Source organism: Prinia subflava, chromosome 3, assembly GCF_021018805.1.
Source record: "Prinia subflava isolate CZ2003 ecotype Zambia chromosome 3, Cam_Psub_1.2, whole genome shotgun sequence".
Classification (NCBI taxonomy): Eukaryota; Metazoa; Chordata; class Aves; order Passeriformes; family Cisticolidae; genus Prinia; species Prinia subflava.
In genome coordinates this window covers 44,502,854-44,528,096 of record NC_086249.1, presented here as the reverse complement: position 1 = coordinate 44,528,096, position 25,243 = coordinate 44,502,854, and the positions used below count along the sequence as shown (strand labels likewise).

Below are 25,243 nucleotides of genomic sequence, written 5' to 3'. Positions count from 1 at the left end.
TGATAAGGATGTCTGTACTCACCTTCTGAAGGGTTACAGCCATTTATGGATGACTTTGTATAAGAAATCATATCCATAGAGTGAATCACTGCGGTCTAAAATTAGTGCCTACAAACAAATCTGCTCATCTCTGAAATCAAGGTCACAAGTATTTTGTCAGGCACAGTGAAATCAGCAAGATTCATTAGGGTGAGTTGGATTTTGGCTTTATTTGTTGTTTGTTTGGATTTTTCTTTGTTGTTTTGATGAGGTTTTTTAAATTAAGCAACTTAGATGCCATATGTAACACAAAAAGCTTGCAGTGTTCTTCAAAATCCAAAGTTTGCTAGTGAAGAGGTACAAAAAAGTGAATTTTATTACATGTAGTTTAAATTTAGACAATAATTAAAAGCAAAACCCCACCCAGCTTTGCCTTCCCCCTCCAAGGGAACCAACATAATCTGAAGTCACTGAAGAGTAGATTTCCATTAAGCATTATAAATATTGTTTGAACAGATTACACAAAGTACACATTACAACTTATATTAAAATATACCCAAATATAGAGATTTACTTCAAATTAGTTTTCCTAGTAACTCTTTTCTTCAGAGTCACTTGTGTAGGCTTTGAGGATACATTATTTTTGCACACTTGAAGCACTGGATACTCTTGGCTAATGACACACAGCAAATGGCCAATTCATTCACAGCCATGCAAATGCAGAAGATATAACTGTGGCATTTGCTTCTCTATAATCCCAGGGAGTTAATGATTTAAGTGACATCATTCAGTGGCTCGGGTCAGACTATTTTCCAACCCCCAACAGTAAATTGGAAACGTGAGCAGGCGGTGCTAGAACAGAGATTTCCTAGGCTGGAAAGGCAAGTCCGGAGCACTGGCTGGAATCCTTTGCACACTGCAGCACTTCCCCTCTGCCTGAAATCTTGAGCTGGTTCCACCATCCGGCTTTTCTAAATGCAACTGAGTATTTTGCTTGACACTTTTATAACAGTTCACTGTTGAGCACTGAAAACATCTGTTTTCACTGTGTCCTTTCAGGTCCTGTGATGGAAGAGACCACATAACTTGCCTGGACCCACAGTTAGGTTGTAGCTGGCAAAAGAACCCTACAAACACCTTGACTTACGGCCTCATTTTTTCAGTTCTTAAAGGCTCCACATTTACTGGCTTTAGCAATGAATTCCTTTAGCAGGGGACCATCCATTTCCCAAAATGCTGTAGTTTGTGTCACTTCCGTCAAATGATTGACACAAAACTTAAAGCAGAATTCCTCTAAGTCCTAAAGAGGAAGAAAAAAAAAAAGAAAATGTTAACATCTTTGCTTTCAATCACAGAAAGTTTCACTGAAGCAGAAATGCCTGTTTATGTTTTATTTTTGCAGCAAATTAGACAAACACACCCAGTGGCTCTCAGTGTTTTGCCCCCCAACAGTCACTATGTAAATGCAACAGAAAATAATTATTCTACCCATGTATGTCACTGTGTAAATGCAGTTACAAGGGGAGGTAACTAAAATTTGTTTCTCTCTATATAGTAGTAGCAGTCACAAAAACCAGCTGTTCTGAGAAATGTATATTTTAAGTTCTCACACTTGAAGAGTTTCATCTGCATTCTCTGACAACTCTGAAACTCCAATATAAATAGGAGATCGTGGGGTAATGATTATAACCAGGACTGTGGATAAAGAAAAATTCAGCTCTTTTGGTTCATAATATAAACAAATGTATTTGTAAGGTTGCTTGGCTTCCTTCCTGCTCATTGAAGGGATTAGCTAGAGCCCTGAAGTTCCGTGTCCCTAGGCTCAGTGCACGTGTATCCTGACTGGACAGTTTGTACAGCAAAGATTAGGCAGAAGGTCTTTCTGTGCTTTAGAAACGGACTCATGCTACAAAGTGCTTCACAGGTCTCCCCAGAGTGATTCAAAGGCAGCACTGGGGCACAGTGCAGCACAGCATTCTTGCAGAAAGTGGGCTCTGGATATCTGAGTTGGAAGTGCCCCCATGTAATAATTAGAAAAGCCTCACAACCATCATTGCACCCAGGTGATGTCAGACAAAGAAACGCCTTAAAGAACACAAGGCACAGTCCTTGTCAGTGTAAGGTTCCCCACAGAACTAGTCCCACTCAGATTATTTCCAACTCCTCCTTTGAGGATGAAATCTACTCTGTGGTGCAGATCTAAGCTGCTCTAAGGAGGATGCTGCAGCCCTGATAAAGGGCAACTCCCCACAGCGTTCTCATTTCTGTGTTGGATGTTTGTAGGACTCTCTGTATGTAAGAACACACCCTCCTTTGGCTGCTCAGCAGACTGGGCACTGTGGGAAGGCATAACAAACTTGCAGAGCTCCCTAAGCCCCAGGAGGTATGGAAGACTGAATAATATTCTTGTTTTCTCTTAAGGTCAATACTGAAACTAGGGCAACTGTGTGTGCCAGCGACAGTTCTTGACACAACAATAACATAAAAATATATCCTGGCCTAAAACCAGGCATTCTGAAGCTGCAGCTCTTGACTTGTGTGGCATCTGTGCAACAAAAAAAGACAAGCTTATTAGAACTGAATATTGATTTTTTTAATAACAATTAATTATCATTTTAAAGAAAATTACATCATACACGTTACAATATTTTGCACTGCTTTATTAAAAAATCCATATTCCGAGTCAATGCAACAGAAGCATACAATAAACAGAATTATTGTGGTATTAGTAAGTAACTCTGGAAAAACTAAGGTTCTGTATAAAAAGAAAGGCTGAGTTTCATTTGCAGACAGATGAGCTCCCAGCAAACTGTTCTTAATATAGACTTAGGTGAGTAAAGGCACAAGGTACAGCTAAGGATTATTTTAAAAGCTACAATGAGAAGCCAGCCCTGACCTAATTTTAGCCAATTCAGTCAGTCACCAAAAGAAACTGCAGGAGTTTCATGTCATGGAGGTATTTTAAATTAGTGAAGCAGCTTCTTTTAATTGTTGTCTTCCAGGCACACACCGCCCTGAATGAATTAGACCAGCCAATTCCAAGCCCCTGCCTGCATCACAGCATGTAAACCCAACTTTTTGTTAAAGCCCAACCCCTCAGCATCACCCACTCTCTCCTGGAAGCAGCACTGAAGCCTATGGCCCTACCTTTACTTAGCTAGGGAGGTACAGGTGAGGCAGAGTAACTGGATTTCTTACAGCCCTTGCAAGCAGAATCAATCACACACTGAAGACCCATCCTGCAAACCATCTCTGGAGGCTAAAATATGGGAATTTTCGTATTTTTGATGAACTTCTATCAAAGACATCATTATTCACAGTAGATCAGAAGCCACTACAGACACTAACACAGCCTTTGGGTAAGAGCTATCAAACAAGCAACTGCACTGCAAGAGCACTGCAAGGCTCTGAAATAAGGGCAACCTGCACAGCAGCTGTGGAAGTTAAGCACAAGCAGTAAGTTGATTTACTGAGTACCAAAAAACTGCTGATACTACTGAACACAAAGAGCCAAAGCAAGCCCAGGAATACTTCCCGGTTAGTTCCTAAGGCAGCATGTCAGGGATCTAGTAGTGAAGTCAGACATTCCACAGTGAGGAGGTTTCACTCCCCTTTTCACACACTGTTGCTCTGTCTTCAATGTTTATAAGGCCCATGAAGTAATTCTTATCCTGACACTTCTTTAGCATACTCTGAAAACTGGAAGAGTATTTGTACCTAACAAAACAAAAAAAGCAAAAAAAACCCCACCCCACCAACCAAAAAAGAAAGATCCCAAACGCACTCAATCCTCAACCTACCACCATGTCATCACACACAACACACAGCCTCACAAATAAGTAACTTAAGGCTTAAAAGCCTGCTTTTGATTATGTTACTTCCTTTTCTTTCTATTTAAACCCTCCCCTCATTTCAGAGTTAGTGTTTACATCCTCAGAAATATCTGCATACTAGTTCACCTTCCCAGTACTGCTTTATGGGGAAAAACAGAAATTAAAAAATGAGATACAAAAACTCTATTTGCCATGAGATGTAAGTCCAACATTCTCAAATTCTGAAAATGGCAAATAGTATTAAATGAATGTGAGAGCTTATATGAAAATGTAACCAGCTGCTTTTCCCCGCAGTTTAAGTCAGGAAGCAGCCACCCATTAAGAGATTGAACTTTAGAAGTTTACCTCTGCATCATATCTGACAGCAGCAGAGAGCAATGAAAATGCATTTTCCACAGTAATTCCTCTCTTGATAATGTGCTGACACAGTTTTTTCAGTCTGTTTTCACAGTATGAAGTAGCCAAATCCAAAAGCCCTGCAATTAAAACACCATCATATCAGTCAATTGTAAAATGATCTCTGCTCTTTCAACATCAGTTTCTGCTCCTGCAAAGCTCTGTATCTCTATGATGTGCTTTTTCTAAGTAGGTTACTACTCAGAAAATGCAGATTACAGGCAAAGAAAGGCTTTTGATTACCTCATGCTGCACTCCTGGCAATCTCTGTAAATATGAAAGCTGTCCTACTGACTTGCATACCTAGTGGCAGGCACCACAACATGAGTAAAAAACTATTATCAAGATATGGGCTTGAATTACAGCCTGCTGTAATTGCTCTGCTGTCCAAGTTTCCTTCCCATTAAATCTATTGAGATTATTTGATAGTATGCCAAACAGCAATTGACTCAATTTAGTCAAATATGCAACTGTTCTCACCCAGAGAAGTAGTTTCTCTCCCAGCCTCGACCAAACTGCTCATAGTTTATTTCTAAATACGCACCATTTTTGCTATAGTTACGTTTGCTACAACAGTATTTTAAAGACAACTTAGTTAACCACCAGTAAAACTCATTAAAGGCTAGAATAGAAGCCTTTATTGTATTTAGTGATTTATTCTGCATGCCCTGCCCCAGTATTTCTGGATGCTGCTCTCTGACACAAGTGCCCTATCTGCAGTACCTATTGCATCCTCAGGCGGGAGGTCAACACTGTCCGTGTACAGGTACTCGAGGAAGGCACGATACACAGGGTAGGAAAACTGGTCTATTTCGATCACCTCCTTCATATCCTCCGTCCAGTATGACTGGAACATGGTCCTGAAGTGTTCACACCTACAAGACAGAGACATCATCTGGAACATTTATACACACACAAATGCTACATTACAGTCTCCCTGAAACGCGTACTTGGGGCACTCTGCAATACTCACAGATATTTTACCGTGCCCCATCAGGATCAGAGGTCCTCATTTGGTTCCTAACACTGTAGACTTCGTTATGCATTTAAATAAAACCCTTATTTTGCACATGCTAAAAAAACATTGCAATCAGACCAACTTAACAGAATTTATTATCCCAGGAAAAACAGGCTCATTGAAAAATAAATGTAGACTACCTCTTTTACAATTACTTCATTTAAAGCTATTATGGATATATGGATGCCACCTACTACAGGTTTAGGGGTCCCTCCTTCCCTCTTACTTTTTTTTGCCCCTTTGATGATATCCTAAGAGTTTGTTCTGTACAAATAAGAGCTGTGAAACATGACCAGTACCTGATTTTCAGAACAGCTTTGTGGACATGGATGTACTTTCCATCCACACGGAACTTCAGGTCTGAGGTTTCTGGGCTGTCAAACTCTTTCTTCAGAGACTCTGCTACTGTTAAAAAGTCTTCATGCTCTACAGAAACAATTTCAAAACAAACAAACAAAACAAGACTTTAAAAGCATCTTAAATGGAACACACACATCACTAACTAAAGCTAGCAACTCAACTAAGTGTATCAAGGAAAACAGATTCGTGTCAGGGATCCATTGGCTTAAGCAGCAAAATGGGAAGGATTAATTAATCCAACAGCATTTCCCATTGGGAAGGGCTGCTCCACAACAGCTACAGGCAGCAGTGGTCAGCAGTTCCCATTCCATCCCACTGCACAGGGGCAGCACAGCCCCAAGGGAAGTACCTGGAGAGCTCCATCTCCATGTGGGCACTGCCCATGAGATTCCCGGCCTCCAGGCAGCTCATTGCCTGTGCTGGCTCAGCTCAGCCCTGCCCCCTGACCCGCACAGTGCAGCTAATGGGAGTCTGCAACAGCCCTGAACTCACTGGGGACATGGCCACACTGACACCTGTGGGCTGGGCCTAAAAAGAAACAGGTCACCACGTGGTCACCTTTCTGTGCTGGCACATCGGACACAGCCTGCAGGCTGACGAGGTCTTTGCCAGGGCTCAGTAACATGAACTACCACTGACACCAATTACTCACTTTATGAGTCAGCTCTATCAACACAAAATCCAGCAGCAGTGCTGCTGAAGGTACAACCAAGCACACAGAACCTCAGCAACTTTGGAGGTGGATTAAAGCAGAGATACCACAGTTCTCTCTACTGAGGCTTACAGCACTGGTCCTGCAGAAGGGTCCCACTCTGTGTCTCTAGAAATCATACAGGAGTTGCAGCACAAGTCTAAGGCTTTTGGTAAAGCAAGGCCTCTGAAGTTTTAGAAAACTTAATTAAACCCATTAGTTTGATGCATCTTAAAAGTGTGTTTCAAAGCATGTGGCTTCTAAAGTGAAGCATGGAAAAGAAAAACAAATGGATTTCTACTAAATGGGATGCAGTCTGTCTCCTGTGTCCCACAGGACTGCATAGTGTCCACCCAGATACAATCTGCACACCACTCTTCATCCTTTGGGACACTAAATTATTTTGTATTTAAAAAGAAATACTGCTGGAACAAACAACTCAGAACTGGCAAGTCATGCCTGTGCCACTGAAGACCTTGCACTCCTGACTTACAGGAATTACCCACAGAAACTGCATCTCCTCTGGCCTAACTAAGCCATGCTCCCATCTCTCTCCATTTGCTCACGTGATCTTTTTTTGCTAGGTCATGAGCTTAGCTTAAGCTATGCAGATCAACTTTCATTCCAAACACTTTCAGTCCTGCAAAAAGGCTGCAGATCTATACTTCACCACAGCCAGTCCTGACTGGCCGATTCCTTTTTTGGCAGAGACATCACAACTGTAAGTAGAACAATAACCTTTACACAGAATTAGCTCTCCCTACAAAAACAAAACAACACAAAAAAATCCAAACAAACAAACCATAAGAAAAAAGAAGGGTTTATTCCTATGTGATTAAAACAAGTGGGAAAGGAAAATATGCATATGGAGAATGGAGATTTAAAAATGCCCACAGAATTGATCCTTTTGATTTAAATATTCAGTAAGACTGCCAGAATATGTGGGGAAGAATCCCCAAAGACTAAGAGGAATTAAAGTGCAGGTAATAGAGGTCAGGCACCTGGCTATACTCAGTCTGGGAATACCTCATAAAAACCAGGAACTTGAAACCAGGGGAGATGTCATTTAAACAGCTCTCAGTATTAGCAAAAGGCACACTGCACAACCACAAGACCTCCACAAGTGGTGGAGGCAAGAGAAAGCAAGACCAGCACATATTGCAGAGGCTTAAAGAATGGAGAAAGTGACAAATGGGATAAAAGCAGACTTAAGATTTACTCAGGAGCAGACTGCTCAAAGTTCATCTTCTGTCTCTTTAGTAACTCTGCTTAGGTGTCCCCTACAGGTGAGATGCTGTTACCTGGACTTCTACAAATGTGGTAACATGCTAAATGAGAAGTTAACACACAGAAGCTGGGTTAGGACAAGCCAAATGCAACAGGGAAGTCTGAGGGACTTTACTGGAGAGAGGTTACTTAGGGAGTAATCCACCGCTCCCCAAAAACAATTCCATACAGAGACTAACAAAATTAGGGTCTGTTGTCAATACAAAAATAGATTAGATGTCCTAAGAGATCTTGAGAGCTGACACAGCAGATGTGAGATGAAACATTTTTTTTGAACATAAAAACACCTTCATGTTTTCCAGGAAGTGCAAGCTAAGCCCTTTATATCCTATTTGGGGTCCAAAAGGATTAGCAGCATGTGGATCAAGGAAAATAAAGAAAAAAGGTTTGAGCTTTTTTGTTGGACACAGAGACTGCATTCCATGGAGTAATCCACGGCAGCATAAGAAGAGAGTTCCAACAGAAAATGCAATTATATCAGAGTTGTTTCACAGAGACTATTATTTACAAGTCTGCCCATCTTTGAGGAAAGTCAAACTAAATAGACTTGAGACAAACCATCTCATTAAACAAAAACTTGGAATTCAGACTGTCAAAACAAGAAAACATAGGGGAGACATTCATTCCTAGAAGGGCAAATACTAATGAGGGGAAAGCTACAGACTTAAAATCCAAAGTTCTTAGGTATCAAAAAAACAAGCCTCAGGAGTAGTCCACCAAGCAGGAATAGTTTTAAGAGGAAAAAACCCCCAAAGTTTTGTTAAACGACTCAGGATTCCTTCCTGGACCTGAGCTAGAGTTCAAGCAACACAAACGTAGGGAATACACAATACTCATCAGGCAATGGTAAAACAGGGTTTGCTTTGGATGTACACTGGCAAACAATGTTGTTAACCCTACCCTAGATCCCCAGCTGCTGAAACAGACCGTTTTCTTCAGAAGGAAAAAACAACTAGCTGCTGAGTTGCCAAGTGTCCCTCCTTGACAGAGGAGCCTCCCAGGGAAGCAGTGTGCTGTGCTAATGACTAAGGGACACGGGGATGGCAGGAGCCAGAGCTCACCCACGGAGAGCAGGCGCCACATGACGGCCGGGGTGGCGAAGCAGGCGAACACGTCGTCGGTGCAGGCGAAGTGGGTGAGGTGGGGGAAGGTGACGGACTGTCCCCGGCACTGGCCCCACATGTACACCTGCCCGCTCTGCGTCTTGGCCGCCGACGTGTGCGCTGAGTGGCAGGCGGCGATCTCCACAACCCTGCGGGCACAAGAAACTCGCTGAGGCACCCGCACGCACGGAACCCTTTCCATAAGGGTTCTTTCCAAAGGCCTCGCCAAAATAACAGCCAATCAAACTGTGCAGCACAGTCTGGTACTTGGGCTTTTGACCTGCAGACTGTGATACTGCTTGAACAGGTGCTAAAAAATCCCACAATGAAAATTCAGATGGCTTGTAGATTTTATTGTAATCAGATATTGCTTTAACTACGTCATTCTCATCAACTTTCCTCCTGTTTTTTCATAACCATGGAAAAAGGGGATGAAGAAACAAGTTTTGGGTTTCCCCCTTAAAACCAACACACATCAAACCTATTCCCAAGAAGAAATTTCTTCTACCTCCTTTTAATTTGATTTTTGTAGTTGACAGAGATCTGACCCACTGCCTGTACTTCAGACTTCCTATTTCGCTATTCCTCGATACTGAAATTCACCATGAAACACAGTGCTTCATTTGAGGGGAATGAATCCTTTAAGAGCTACGGTTGTTTTTAATAAAGTCTACATAGTCGTTTCACCCACCTCCCACAGTTTTTTAAAATACTAAAGCTGCTGATGCTCCCTTATCTACCCCTGTTCTCCTGTTGCTCAGGCAATCCCTAGATTCTTATCTGAAACATTGCAAGAACCGAGAAGAAACACAATTACAATTAAAACACCACAAAGACATTGCCAGAGTTTCTGTGCATGTGATAAGCAAAACAGGGAGGTTCCCATGTTCAAAATAAAAGCTATGCCTTCCTGTTTTTTCTCTGTGGTAAAAAACACAGAGGATTTCATGCTGTTATGCCAGAAACACATCAACCAGGACAAACATCTTTCCAAGCAATCTAAGAATACACACACAAAAATGTGTGTTCCTTTACAGAACAATATCCATGAAGAGTTAGATTTTTAGGGAAAAAATAGTTTTAGCACAACGGTCATATTTTAAGTGCAAAAATTATTTCAAGATGAAACTCAAAGAATCTACATCACTTTCAGTATATGTATCAATTTCTGGCAGAAAACTGAAGAGTTGTTTTATACTACTAACAACTTACGAGCGTCTATGCAACATCTCTACAAGATACATTATAGAGGATTTATTTTAGGGACAACTTACTTTTTATCACAGCTATCAAGCTGAACTACTTCCTTCTCCAAAACTTCTTTTCTTAGCAGAACACGTTCATCTTTTTACAGACTGTACTACCTTTCAGCAGTACAGCAGAACATGTACTATAACACACGTGTGGTACTTGTACACATATTTACAGTACATTTACAGGGTAACATGTTAAGCATGCATTTAACACCAAAATTCAGGTAGCTGACCTTCACAGCTGCTCCTCCAAGCTAACACAAAATTTAAGTCTAAACATTCCTTACAAGCTGTAAGGAAATGAAACCTCCTAAGTAACTGCTGCCAGCATCAAATATAAATGACAAAAGAATTACATAAACTAAAAGATCAGGAGCAGCAGTAATGTGTTTCATGGGAAATGACAGCTCACCCACTTTCAGCACTGTTTCCAAGGGAGCCAAGTCAAGCAAGATGAATAAGTTCAAGTGACTTATCTCTCTCTTAGATCCCAAGCAGAAGTTCTATGGTATTTTCCCCCTCCTTCATCCATTGAATAAATGCCAGTTTTACTGTAACCCTATAGTTGAGTTCACATACAGTTCTATATGCAATAGTTCCCCTTAGTTCATTCACTAAATAAATGACTAACAAAACAAAGTTCATCTATCTGCAAATGTACACTTTTTTCCCATCGCTTTTTAAAGAATATTTCATTTTCTTTTGCTAGTGTCAGGCCCTTCACAGACACCACCAGCCTCACTTCAGTGGTTTTTATTGTGATAGTTCCTTTCTTCTTTCCCCATCCCCCATTTTTTAAGCTCTTAAACATTCTCAGTACTGTGAAGCTTTTAATTTAGTGTTAAGTGGGAGAAACAACAAAAAATAGGAATGACTTCTCAGCTGCTGGAGAAAAACCAAGCAGAAGTGTTTCCTAGTTAAGAGGAGATTGCAAATTAATAGATCTATAGAAGATCTACAGACCAAGACAAGGCACATTAACCTGTAGGTATACACAAGGGCTCAAAGAATGGGACTGAAGTCCACATTTGTAGGTGAGCAGCAGAAGAGCTACCCCCAACTATGAGGATGATGAAAGGGTGATGAAAGGGGATTGACAAGAGTTAATTTCATTCATTTATGAGTCCAGGAAACTAAAAAACTACAAACTGGTAGGAGTAATTGTTGCCATGAATTTTCCTAGTTTGCTGAGCGTTCATATTAAAGGAGAAACGTGCAGTTTCTCACGCTGGTGAATTGTAAACACAGGACCATGTTTTGTAAATATTAGCAATGTTATGAATACTTTCTCCAAGAGAAGGGGAGGCTGAATGACAGCCTCCTAGACCAATGTGACAGGAGAGGTGGCGATACCCTTCTCTAATCCATAGTCACCTTGACACAGATATAAAATGGAAAAATAAACTAAGGGCAGGTCTTCTGCCCTGCTGCTCTGATGCACCCAGATCTGTGTCCCCAGTCGGTGTTCCTGGTTGGGCCTCCACAGTGATAAGTAATAAAATTGGATACTAACTATCCTTAGCTCAAGCAACCTTGCAAACTGAGCTCTGTTTTCATGGTGGACCATTTTCAACCTTTCAAAAACTGTTTTTCCTCACATGTCACTTCTTGCAAAGGTGGTGTTTCCTTTCTCCCCACTTTTTCTTTTTTTTTTTTTCTAACGTAGGCCTCAATTCCTGGCTTGGCTTATTGATTTCATAGCTCCAGTTTTAAGCAAAGGAACCATATACAGAATAGCATAACACTTACTCATTCATTATCTTTCAGTACCAGGTAAAGGCAAAGTGTGTTTGTGTTCAATAACCACTACAGACAGCAAAAAGCACTCAGTGCTTGTTGTAAACAGTAAGTTACCATCCTTTCCCATGTTTTTAACATCAGCAACAGAAAAACAATCCACCAAGCCCTACACATGCATGCTTCCAGTGCTAGAGACTGCATAACACATGCTCAAACTTTATCAATCCAGAAACAGCTTCAGCAATATTACCTTTCTTTTTCCATCATGATCTGCACAGGGCTGAGCTGGTTACTTTTATTGCCAGTCCCCAGCTGCCCGTAAGTGTTAGCTCCCCAGGCATAGAGCAAGCCCTCATCTGTTAGTGCTAGAGTGTGTGCATAGCCACAGGCAATCTGTAAGTAAATGTATAAAGCGTTACTCTGGAACCAAACACAGATGAGAAACAAAATATCGCACACATTACCCTCGCCCAGCTCACCCTAAGTACCTCAGGCGCTCTTCACTCAGCACCTCAATGTGGTACTTGCCAGTACCTGCAGCTAACACAAAGTATGCTGGCTGCAGGTACTGCGAGTCCAGCTTCAGTAACTGAACAGGCTGCTCCCAAGGAATTTACTGCACACCAGAAAAGTCTCCCTAGATGCTACCTGCTTTCTTTTCAGATGAGGAACACTGAACTTCATCACATCTTGCAGTACTCGGAAAGTATTTCAGAGCTGGATTATTCTGAATATGTACAGCATGAGTACTCTGTAATGAGGAGAGCTGCAGTTCAACAGCCAACAACCCTTCAACCCAATGTACCACATTCAACTCTACAGAACCTTCCCCAATACCCAGGAAATCCCAAGTTTTAGTTTGATTCTCTAGCTAGAAAAAAAGACCCAACCAAGATCCAAACAAACCAAACTAAACCCAATCACCAAACAATCCAACCCACCCTCATGTCTCTCCCCTTGCTTCTAAAGAACTAATTAGAGCATTAGCATTAGAATACTTAGATTAAATATGAACATCTGATTCGTCTTCATTTCTTGTCTTCGACTAGCACATTTCATTCATATTTGTAACAAAAATGCAATTTGTATCCACTTTATAATTTACTAACAGTTATAGTAGCCAACTTTAAATCTTTCCAAGCATTTACCAAAGCAAGTATTTCACAGCTTACTTGCACCTTGTATCAGCAAAATATAATTCATTGCAGCTAAAACAAAATTCAGCCTGGGAACCAGTGAAATGTAGAAGCAGGTATAATATTGCAAAGAGAGAGTTCCAGCAGAAGCTAGCAGCAGGAAGGCCCTTTCCCCTCCACGCTGGGCGTACCTGGAGCACACAGACGCTGTGCAGCGCTGCCACTCTGCATGGTGTCAGCTGGTTCCCGTTGTTCCCCAGGCCGAGCTGGCCATTGCCATTGTAACCCCAGCCATAGACCTGGGAGCACGGGGAGAACAAAGTTAAGCCACTCTTCACCAGGAGAACACAGCATTCAACACTTAGTGCCAAGCACAAGCCAAGAAAAGTACTCATTACTAAAAAACTGTGTGCTATTTGAAGAGCAATACAGAGAAGGCTGAAAGATATTAAATAAACTGCAATGCCTTACTGCACTCAACTTCTCCACCCTGCATTTACCTTTTAAAGAAGCTAAAAAACACGTCTTTGAAGTACTAGGAATTTTGCAATAAACTTACACCACACCAAAATTTCTCCCATAGTGTCAACGCTTTGACCTTTATGCCATCCTCTTTCCTTATTACTTTTCCTTTCTTCTTTTTAGGGAGAACATTAAATTAGTTATTCTGATGAACTGATGAGTTTAAATGGAAGTCCCCAGTTTATCTCAAATTCTTCCTTTAGTTTTGTAACAGCGGACACACCATGACATATATGTAAATACAATGAAAGCCCATCTCAGCCCCAGGGACTTTACAGTCCTTCCATTCACAAGGAGATACTACCCCCTGTTTGGGAAAATGAAGTAAAATTGAGGTTACAGTTCATACCTAAAAGCAAGACAGCACCATAAACTTAGCACCATAAAGATACGTCAGACAAACAGCTGCACAATGGGAAGTCAATGTTCAAAAGAATGTTTGGGGTTTGTTGCTGGTAATTAAGCAATGTGTTTAAAAAACAGGATCGGCCAATGTGTCCTTGCAGAAAAATTAACTGTTTAGTTGTGAATGCTTTAAAGAAATAAACTGAGACTGATTTAATGAATTAAAAGAATTTGATGCAATTTATGTTAAATAATCTATTGCAACATGAAGACAGACATAGCTAATACAACTGTTCAAATTCTTGCAGTTGCAGGCTCAGTAAGAATTGTATTCCAATACAGTCTTTGCCATAAGAAGGAATACTGAAAGACTGCATCTCCAGCTCCTTGCAGTGTTTTCCTGCAGCTGGTCCCACAGGAGTTGCCAGGATAACTGTGTCAGTACAGCCCTAACCTGAGCACTCCCTGTCAGCATTTCTCCATATTCAGACACCAGCCTGGCAGAGTCAGGTAACAGAGAATGAGGGGATGCAGCAGCAGCACTCACCTCACCATTGTTTACTACAGCCATGGAGGAGGTCTGGCCACAAGCAATGCCAACTACAATTTTACCCTGCAGGCAGTTGGAAACTCTGCGAGGAGTTGGCTGGTTGGCTGTAGATCCAGATCCAACCTGACCACAGTTATTGTAGCCCCAAGCATACAGCTGTCCAGAAAAACAAACAAACAAAACCACAGAGTTTAAATCTTAACAACAGTAATGATAGCAATAGATAATCTTCCTATAGTCAGCACCAGATTGGGTAAACTATCCTACTTAACAAGCTAAAATGCTTAAAGTTCATTTTCAACAGATGAAAATTATAACCAGCATTAGGACTCATCTTGCAAATGGAATATAGCACTTTTTTCAGCTTATTGCAACAGAATGAGAGCATCTGACTAAAACAGAAAACAAAAGGAACATATTTCCATATTAAATACAAGTCAGACTGTAAGACAAAGAGCACAGTGACTGTGTCTATAATTTCATGATATTGGAAAAAGGAGTGCAAGCCAGAACATCATTTGTTTCCCAGACATGCTTTAACTCCTCAGTTTAGAGCTATGCAGTTTTCTTCATAGAACTCTAAACCAGGTTATTGCTGGATGCTCATCATACATCTTCTACATCTTTCAAGAGCTGTGAAAGAACAGGGTTTTTTCAGCCCATGTTTCACTGTAGCTAAATTCTCTCACAGCAGCATTAACATCAAAACCCACAATTACTGTCAGTTTAAAGTTTCTGGTGGTAAACTAGTACTAAAACAAAAATATGAGTTCCTTTTATCTGAAAGTCAGGAAGACAAGGAGGTAGTTTGCTTAAAAACAAATATAACACTGTGTTTCCAGTGCCTCCAGTTTTTATTACATGTATACATGCTCACAGCTTGGCATAACACTGTTTCTGATGCTTCACCCAGTTTAAAAGTTTGCCCTCTTGGAAACACCTCCCACAGACATGCTTGGCAGTACAAGCACACTGACAGGTACCCTCATGAGAAGCCTACACATCCTCTGGTGCCAGAAGCTGCCTGTTTACTGCAGCACCAAACCAAGAGTCATTCAAAGTCATTAAAACTAACACCTCCATCAGCACCAAAAAAAACCCCAACTCGCCAAAGACAAGAACAGAAGACTCCCCACCAACACAACTCATTTACAGTGAAAAATAGGAATAAAAGAAAGAATCAGTCCTTTGCTTTTTGTTACTTCTAACTGCTGGACCTTTGACTCCTACTGAATATTTCAAGATGCTTCATAAAATACTTTAATTTCAATAACAGCAAATATTTAGGTAGAGAATCTCAGAAGGTAGATCAAAATGCCAAAGGACATGCCAGAGAAGCATGAAAATCTGCATTCATTTAATTCTATCATTAAAATACTTCTGGTTAAATTTGCACTGCATTAAAACTGCACTGAACCACATCAACCAATTATGCCAGGTATTTCCACAAATACTTCCAACTTCAATGTCTCCCTGAGGCTTCAGGTATATCAGGACACAAGGGGGCTGGCAGCCAAATCTTTTTGTAAAGCTGCTTAACACATTTTGCTGCTCTCAGTGCACTCAGGTCTGGTAAAAGCTCGGAGTACAAACAGACCTGCAAAGTTACTGCAGGGTACACCAGGGATGGATTTAAAGTACATTAACGAGCCACACTGGTGAGCCAGCTGCAGATACCAACCCCCATGGCCAACATGAAGAAGTTTCCCTGCTTCCACTGAGATTTCAAGCCTGTCACGTTTATGACAAGAGACAGCATGGGCCTCACAGGCAGCTACCACACAGCAGCTGGCACCTCTAGTGTAAGTAATGCCTGAATGCCCTCTCCTTCCTGCACACTCACCAAGTTTCATAGTTTAACCAAGTCAAACACGACAGCACAAAATCTTTCCTAAGTGTAGATTCTTCCTTCAGATAAAATACAGACCACTTAACCCAATCTCTCTTTCCTACCCTTAAACACCTGGGCTTACTGTTGCACTATTATCCCATACTGGACCACAACACAGACATGCTCAGATCACCAGGATGAGAAGAGCTGTAGTTTCCCTTTTTATTGTTAAAAGGTTTTAAAATTAGAGCTTTTCTTTCGCTAGTGCACAGCTGAAACAAGATTTTCCACCATGCATACATTGGTCAAATCTGCATAACTGGAAACTAATTGTATGCGTTTCCCACAACACATAGCCTGAAGCCACATAAACAAACAGCATGGAGCAGACTTGGATATAAACCAAGCGCTCTCTCACCAGCTACACACCAAGGGATCCAGAGCTGCGCAGAGCAACCTTCTTTTACAGTACCAGTGTGGAAATGCAAGACATTTCTACAAGAAAAAGACTTAATTCTAACCCAGTAAATACAAATTCAACACACGCCCTAACTAACAGAACTGCAAGCAAATAAATTACATTTTTGCACCTCACAAACCATTTCACCTCTAAGTGGCAACATCTTTCTAGTCTCACCCCTGTGAGAGACACGAAAGTTTACCAAGTCGTATTTCCCTTGGTTTTGGGGTTGCCTTTTTTTTTTTTTGGCAGGGGGGTTAGTAATTTGGGGTTTGGGATTTTTTTTTTAGTTGCTTTCAAGTCTGCTCTGAAGAAAAGGACATCCTAGTTTGAGGCAGCAGGAGAAAGGGTTATGTTTGTAATTGCACTGCAGAAACAGAGAGAAGTTCAAACTGCAAGGTCACCTCCATTATTCACTTCAACAAGGAGATTAAGAGATTTGAACAGGTTTCAACTTACATCTCCATCCAATGAGAGCGCCATGGAATGATGAGAGCCACAAGCTACTTCCACCACTTTCTTTATTAACAGATTTGTGCAAACTTGAACAGGAGTAATGCCCTGATTGGTTGTGCCATTTCCAAGTTGGCTGTAACCATTATGTCCCCAAGCATACACTTCACCATCTGCAAAAATATTTGTGACAAAAAACACTAAAAATTCCAGGCAGGTTAAGACAGAATTTTAGGAAATTAGAAAATACCAACATGAAATTGAAAGGATGTTAACAAAAAGTGAAACTATTATAAGAATCATCTACATGCTAGAAAATGATACGCCTTGTTACATATTCATATACCGCAGCATATCCTCTAGATTGTGGAAATACATGGAAGTGCACAGGTACGACAAAGTACGTCGTAAGTGACAGAGCAAAATGCTACAACCTCAACATAATGGAAATGGAAACTTTACCAATTACAAAATCCATTTACTTCCACTTAAGACCAACAAGAACCTCTTAGTGTACATTAGCCAGTTAACAAGTAAATACAATTACATCATAATCCATTCCTGTTAAATGCAAGTGGAACTTAAAATCTCCAACTTATGTTTCGATACTAAATGTTAATTTTCTACCTTCAGTACAAAGAACAACATGGGGTCCACTTCCATAACTGAGACTGGAGATCTTCTTTCCACATAAGGCTTCTAATTTCTTTGGTACTATTGTGCTCTGATTATCTCCAGTCCCCAAACAATTACTGCAATTCAGTCCAAAAACAAATACCTGAAAAACAAAAGAACACTCACTTCAAATGTTTTATACCCAGGTATGCCAAGATGTGTAATACTCAGATCCTCATTAACTGGGGACAGAGTTTCACCTTGGATCCCCAGGGGCCATAGAATTCCCGCATGGAAATTAACAATCTCAAGAGTCAGCACAAGGGCACTTCGGGTGTTAACTGATGAGTCTGAATTGTTCAGATTCACACAGTCCTGGAAGTTAGGCTTTTTATTTTCAGGAACTGCATCGTAAAAAGTCTGAAACTGTGAAAAGTGGAAGACACCACCTTCTTTTAAAAGTGGTTTGCAAATAGCAAATAAAGCATAAGCATGTAAAGAGCTATACTGTGGGAGGCTCATCCTACAAGCACTATTGATAGGACTTGGGGGGGAAAAAATCCTTCTCTACCCAGTCCTATGAGAAACTTTCCCATTAATACATCCCAGAACACCTGGCTTGTTTTCTTTCAGCAGCATTATGCTAACTCATAATGTGTTTCTGAATCATTAAAATCTACAGATAGTCTTCCACGGTATTTTTTACTTAGCAAGCCATAACCTCATTTTCTAGCTTCATACCTGTCTGCACTTAACTTCAAGCTATCACACCTTCTTTTAAATTCTGCCTGTCTTGTAACGTGCATGTACTCCATTCCGGCATTTGCCACGTGAAATTTTTCTCAATAGTCCATTTATCCTGCCCCCATACAAAACTTAAAAATAAATCAGAAGTTATATCCACTACATTTTGGAAAACACAAATTTCACATCATGCTTTCGAGAAGCCATCGATCTGCAAATGTTCTGAAGACAGCTAAGTGTGGGGCAGCTGCCAGCCCGGCGGCAGGCTCACCTCGTCGTTGTGCGTGATGTAAATGGCCTCATTGGCCGACGTGCCGAACACACACGCCTTCCGAATGGAGGCGATTTCTTGGGGGGACAGTAAGGTAAATATTGGCCACTTGCCCACATCCACCATGATGCTGCTGTGTGTCATCACGCTTCTACAAGCAAGAGGACATTGCTGTAACAACAACAACAAAAAAGCTTATCAAAAAGAGTATTTTGTGTTTTCATTAACAGACAATAACGTAAATTCTTTTACATGGAGAAAAAAGACATGGAGCTCTGAAAGTAAATATTCTCTTCCGTATGAAATATGTAATTGTACTTCCATGCATTTAGGTGAACAAAAAGCTAGTCACTGGAAAAACAGATTCTTTTCTTAACAGGGTATTTAAGTAAACTATATCCAATACAGCTGAACATCTGCTCTTTAACAAGAAAACTTATTAAAAATTTGTGATGTAGCAAATATCCACTGGTGGCAGAGTGAAATTCTGAGGGAATTTTCAAAGGAGATTTCAGCAATTCCAATTTATAAAATGTTCACTTGTGAATTTTTTTTGTAGTCTTACAAGTCACAAACGCCATGTAAGCAAGCAGCTGATACATATGTGAAACACACAAATAAAAATAAGGCTGGAGCTGTTGTGAACACGACCCAAATCTGCCATCTCTTGTGTAATCAAAAGCTGTTATGGTCAAAAAGTATTTGTGAGGGCAAGAAAGCAGGAGCTTGTGCAATTAGGCAGTGAAACATATCAGAGAACAGCAATTAAATAAAATTGCCATAATCTGTTACTTAGAAACAAGGTGGATCGCATTAACAGCTGGAAACATGAAGGGTATAGAAATGCTTGTCAATGAACACAAATGTATACAACTCATCCTTCTCCAGTGCTCCCTCTTCCCAGTGTCCTCAGAACAACAGCTCAGGAGCAAAGCTGACAGCACAAACATCCAGAGCTTACCGAGGCATTCAACCCTGCACGGAACATCGCTCACACCCTGAAGGGACTCTGCCACTTAGAACCCCTATGATCCTTGCCCAGGGCTATCAGCAAGTTTTGTGAAATGTGGAGAGCATTAGGTGAAGAATTGCACAGAATGCCAGTGACAAGACAAATCTTCATAAAACAGTAAAAACCAAAAAGGCAGGGTAAATTCCATGGGTAAGAATTACAGTCTCAACCCAGATGTCATCCTCTCATCAACACTTAGTTCTTTCCTTTTCATTTGTTTGCTTCAGTGCAACCCAATCCCTCTACTCTTTGTTGAAAGCTGTGTTGCTTTCAATTCAGGCTACCTCCTGATGATACCCGAGTACCAGACATGGATAACAGTGAGAACACAAGACAGCCTCTCTGCTCTCCTTCTGATGCTTGGTTCTCAAAATTATGCTGACAATCACAACTTGGCTTCAGAAAGCCTTTGAACAGCAGCAGTCAACTGTTATTCAGTGAGATGTTTCTTGGAAGAAGGCAGTTTTTTAAAAGTAGTAATAATAAAAACAAAAGAATGAAATTTGAGAAACACTGAGGTCACTGTGGAATTATGTCCACAAAAAAAACTCTAACACAAACAAAACCCAGGCAGGGTTGCTTCCTTATCAGATTTCATAACCTTGGTCCAACAAACCCAGCTCTGCTCTACAGGCACCTCTCTTACTAAGAGCCTGACTTAACTCTGCATTCCACATTTCAAGCAGGTCTTGAAAACACCTAAAATTTCCAGACAGCAGATTCATACTAGATTGATTTGTAGAAAAGCTTTTTTTTTTCAAGCCTACTTGATGGCAAGGCGTAGCACATTCTCTACAGCTAAACAGGTTTGGATGCATTGAAGCCTTCTTATTTTCCAGTCCAGTTACGAGCACAGGCTAGTTAGCTGCTAAGATCTGTTACCTCACCTTGGCAAATCTTTTAAAGCATGACACTATCAATCAATTAAAACAAGGCAGCAATTACTTGTTCTTTTGAGCAGACCAGGGAAGTGTCCCTTCTGACTTCACCTATTTAACTTGCCTCATATAATTTACAACTGCCAAAGCACAAACGTGTCAGCCTGGCTATTCAGAAAACTATTTTCTTCACTGAAGGGATTTTCAACACAACCTGTGATGTTAAGACATGAAGACAACATGTTATTTTCCTAGAGAATAGAGAACATCCTAGAAAACTGACAAGTTTTACAGCACTCAGAGAACCTATTCTTCTCTGTAAGTAAGAAGTGTAATAGGTGCTGCCTTTTCTCTCCCATCCTGATCTGTGTGCTAGGTTTCTCATCCATTTGACTTTTCTGCTCCGTATGACTCAGTTAATCACTGCTCTTTGACAAAACCTTTTCAAGCACCTCCAAAACTTGTGCAAGTTCTGCTGCACTTCCCACACCTCACAGCTCAACCTGACATCTTGTCAGACAAACCAGTACTGATAGACAAAAGTTTTCAAGAGACTTCCCAAATTGGAGATATGAGCAATTAACCCCATGCATAGGTGAAGATCCTTACAATTGTCAACAGGTGATAACACTGCTTTATCCAAAACAACTCTGTATATTTGCAGCCATTTCAACTGTTACTACAATTCTAGAGTTATTTCAGGGGTTTTCCTCAAAAGGTTCTCAAGGACAACTGATCTGCCACTGGCAAGTTTGTTTCTTTAATAAATCTCAATCCTAAAGCCTATCCAGGTTTAGCAATCAATGAGGGTTCACAAAAATCCTTAAACAAAACAAACAACAAAAAAGCCTCTCTTGCCTTTTATGTAATATGTACTGTTTCTCCTCAAGGACACACTTTTCCCTCCTCTTGAAATATTAACTACTGTCCTTAGATTCTGCTATTTGCTGGAGTATCCATCATCATTGGCTTTCAACACTTCTGTGGCAGCAACAACAGCAGCTATTTTCCTTTATTCTTTTATCTAAGAGAGAAATTACACACAAACCTGAAAGTTCTGGGCCTTATACACTGACTACTGCTTCTTAACTGTAATTGTGCACAGAAAGCTGACTTTACTACTTATTCTTCATTTTCCACAGAAAACAAATGCTCCCTTTTTGCTCTCTAAAGACAGATTCCTTAACAACCCCAGCCAATTTCTAAGTTTTCCCATAAAAGTTCTGGCAGTCACAGGAAGGAAAAAAAAAGTCTACAATGAGGAAAAAAGTATTTGAGGAATCAATTTTTAAATGTAGGACTATAAATGGAGGCGTCAGTAAATTAACAGTAAATTAGCGTTATCAAAACTGAAACCAAATTGACTCTAGCATCCTGTAAGACATGCTGCACACTTTGCAGAAGAGCAGACGCTCTGTGATACCGTGACTGACCTCACGCCAACCACGCTCGCGCTTCATCCCTGCACAACGTCTGCCTGAATCTGGGGGGACAGGTGTGTCCAGAGCCTCTTCTGGGCAAATCCTTGCCATGAAAGGCAGAAGATCCAGGAGACTCCAGACACAGCACTGCAAGCAACAGCACGGAGAAACCCAGCGTCTTTCACTCACCCTTCCTGCAGTGTCAGTCACAGACCTAAGGTTGTTTACTCTTCCTGACAGGACCCTGCTACATCACACACTGTGCAAGGGCTGCACCTCAGCTGAGAAGTTTGTAAGAGCAAAGTTACCAGATGGAGCCCCAAGCAGTCGAGGTGTTTTAACCTGCATGCTAATATCTCTCTCAGTATATTAGCTCTCAGGCTATTGGTCTGATTCTGTGTGCAACAAGGCAGCAGTGGCTCTGAGGAGATATGCCATATATCAACACACAGCTCTTAAGTTCATTGCAATACAAAAACCCTATGAGTATAAAACCCCTGAGCTCAAACTGGTTGCTCCAGCTGCTTTTGGAAACACTGCATGCCACCTCTCAGCTGTTCATTTCTGCTGCATGATGCAGAGATAAACAATTATACAACACAAAGCGCTATTTCTGCTGCAAAATCAACCAGCAGAGGGAGTTTACATCTCACGGCTCTGACATCTCCAAAACGATCCAACCACCTCAGTATCCAAACAGGAACAGAAACAGCAATCACTCCTTGAATACAACTTAGACTAAAAATAAGCAAGAAAAGACGACTTGTAGAAGAAAGGAAACTGAAGTGGCCACATATTGTGATGAAAAAGAAACTAACCTCGGGGTAGGCACCAACATGAGGGGGAAAACATCTGCATCTGCTCACAATTTTAAAAAGCCACATACTTTCGGAGCCATAGACCCCTCAAAAATTCTGTGCTAATCTGCTACCTACACATTCATCTCCTCAGTAATTTACTTACTAAATAAAAAGCCTGCAAGCCAATTCACAGTGGCACATGAAAGACAAACATGAATCCCTGCCTCAAAAAAAAAAAAAAAAAAAAAAAGGCAGCGTTTACAAAATGCTTTGTTAAAATGATTTTAGATACCGCTCTACAGAGTTTATAGTTCAGCTAAATAAATCCACGCTGGATAGAACAATAGCCTAACACAACATCCTACCGGGACAACAGTACCAATTGTCCTCGCAACAAGAAAACCTACAGTTAGCTCCTCAAAGATTATCCCCTTATTTGCAAAGGCTGCTGGAACACAATTGCATGTTTGTTTGTTTCAGTCTTTTCTCAGGCTCTAATGTTGCAGCTTATTCCAGCTGGACAGCCCTACTCCTGCAAGAAAAACTGCAGGCTCAGGCCTTCGTTTCTCCTAATTGTCTTTGGGAATTATGAACAGCAGTGAGAACACAAAAGCTGGGATATCTGGCTTTAGAACAACACAGAGTGACGGGCACACTTAATCCCTTTTTAATGTGAAATACACCTTAACCAAGAAAGAATCAAGTCTTTCACACCACACCGATCTTCCCCCAGTCTACGTTTGCTTTTTTTGATTTCCTAGTTCAGCATTGAGAAGGAATATGGAAACAATATACTGTTAATTATATTAACAACACAATTGATATTAAGTAGATGTATAAACCAAGTGACGTTACTGAGGCACTCTCCTGCCAATGAAGAGACTGCACTCCCTGAAAACATGTGCCTTAACTTACTTTCCTCGGACCTTGCAGAAAGCAAAATTTCTATGGCCAAACTCATGTCTTCCAAACCTCTACACAATTTATTTTCAGGTGCCTTTAATGAGCCATACGGGGAGGAAAGAATTGCTGATCCAAGGGCTGACAACCAGACCTGCTGTTTGCTTTGAGCTGCCAGCTGAGAGAGATAAGCAAGCAAAAAGCAGCATCATACACGTGAACGCTACTGAACTCGACTGGTTTAGCCACGGGAAACTCACCCTTATGAGGATGACAGTCATCCACCCACCACAACACACCTCCAATTACAAAACCGTAATTACCACACTTTTTTCTTTTTTTTTTTCCCCTACGTCGAGCCATCAGTGCAACTTATCAAATCCATTCACTGAGGACAAGACCTCTTCTAAAGCAATGCTCGTCTTTCAATCGGGTGTACAGAGAGATAAGCATTTAAAAGGAAACATTCATATTAAGGCACTAAAGAATGAATGCATCTTCCAAATAGCTTCTAAAGTTTTTCCTAAAAATCTCTGTGCTCCAAACACATTTCCATTTATGATCCCTTGTACCCTTTTCTCTTAATCCCACCCCTTGTCGGAACGATTAAAGCCCATTTTACCTTCCGTCAGTAGAGGACAACACAAACGGGTCACTTGAACTTCCTAAATCAGAACCTTGCAAGTTCCTTATGAAACAGGTAAATATTCCCTTACAGTTAATTTACAAGAGCTTTCTAAACTGGAACTCTGCAAGTTCCTTTAAAAACAAAACAAATACCCATTCGGCTTAGAAGAAGCGCCATAAAAAGCCGAACAAACGCTGTAAATGTTCATAGAAAGCCGGGCGCAGAAAAACAAAAACAAAAAGCGTGGAGTTTTTCCTGCCCCTTTTATTTCTTCTTCTTCTTTTTTTTTTTTTTTTTTTCCCTCGACCAGCCGGGTACCTCAGTCAGGCTTCAGGAAGCCGGCGACAAAGGGCAAGGATAAACAGAAACACCACGAACCAGGAAAATAAAGGAGAAAAAAATCAGTAAGAACACGCAGCGTCAAGTACATGCAGTAGGAGCCTTCCAGAGGGCTATGGGGAAAACTGGCTAGCGGCGAGACAGAGCGCGGGCGAGGGTCCCCACCCCAGCCCTGCTGTGGCGACGAGGACCCTTTCCCTCCCTCTCTCCTGTCCCCGCTCTCCCGCTCCGCACCCTCGCAGCCCCCGGCAGCCGCGGTGCCCGCCGCAGCTTCGCGGCGAGGGGCGGGCGCTGCTCACCCGGTGCCCGCGGCAGGTCCCAGCGGGCTCCCGGCGGGCTCCCCGCGCCCGCTCCGCCCGGCGCGGCCCCCGCGCCTCCCGCCCGGCGCCGCCGCTCGCGCTGCCCCTCACGGCCGTCGGGGCCGCGCGCGCCGCCGGCGCCCGCGCACGTGACCAGGGAGGGAGGGGAGCGGGGGGGGCAGAGTGGCGCCGCATCACGTGACTCGCCAGAGAGAGGCAGGAGCGGCGGGGGGAGCCCCCCCTCCCTCTTGACCGTTCGCGCGCGCCCCGTCACGTGGGCGGCTCCTCGCTCCCTATTGGGCGCCGCGGGAGTGCCGGGCGCGTGACACGGGCCCTGCGCCGCTATTCCCCCCCTACCCCGGCGGGGCGGAGAGCGGGG

The 25,243-nt window shown here is 41.7% G+C and overlaps 1 protein-coding gene across 2 annotated transcripts; it reads right to left on the bottom strand.

The window, feature by feature from the left end:
- Positions 1–333: 333 nt before the first annotated feature.
- On the bottom strand, positions 334–25,023 carry RCBTB1 (RCC1 and BTB domain containing protein 1). Of its 2 annotated transcripts, XM_063392067.1 has the most exons (13): positions 24,865–25,023; positions 18,588–18,758; positions 17,585–17,735; positions 16,964–17,130; positions 14,211–14,369; positions 12,988–13,095; positions 11,911–12,053; positions 8,626–8,816; positions 5,526–5,652; positions 4,932–5,083; positions 4,158–4,288; positions 1,127–1,279; positions 334–1,041 (listed from the first exon to the last, which is right to left on the bottom strand). In XM_063392067.1, exons 2-12 carry the CDS (start codon positions 18,729–18,731, stop codon positions 1,139–1,141), a joined length of 1,614 nt encoding a protein of 537 aa, XP_063248137.1. In that variant the 5' UTR covers positions 18,732–18,758; positions 24,865–25,023; the 3' UTR covers positions 334–1,041; positions 1,127–1,138. The 2 variants fall into 2 exon arrangements, with proteins under 2 accessions (XP_063248137.1, XP_063248136.1); XM_063392066.1 differs by having other exon boundaries at positions 334–1,279.
- Between the last annotated feature and the right edge of the window lie 220 nt (positions 25,024–25,243).

Bases quoted from the DNA above. Each gene is read 5' to 3' on its own strand.
- RCBTB1 (XM_063392066.1), bottom strand. From the start codon at position 18,731: ATGACACACAGCAGCATCATGGTGGATGTGGGCAAGTGGCCAATATTT. The intron at 17,736-18,587 runs GTGAGCCTGCCG...TTTGTTTTTCAG, and splicing joins ACATCACGCACAACGACGAG to GTATTTGTTTTTGGACTGAA. The intron at 12,054-12,987 runs GTACGCCCAGCG...ATTTACTTACAG, and splicing joins ACAGCGTCTGTGTGCTCCAG to ATTGCCTGTGGCTATGCACA.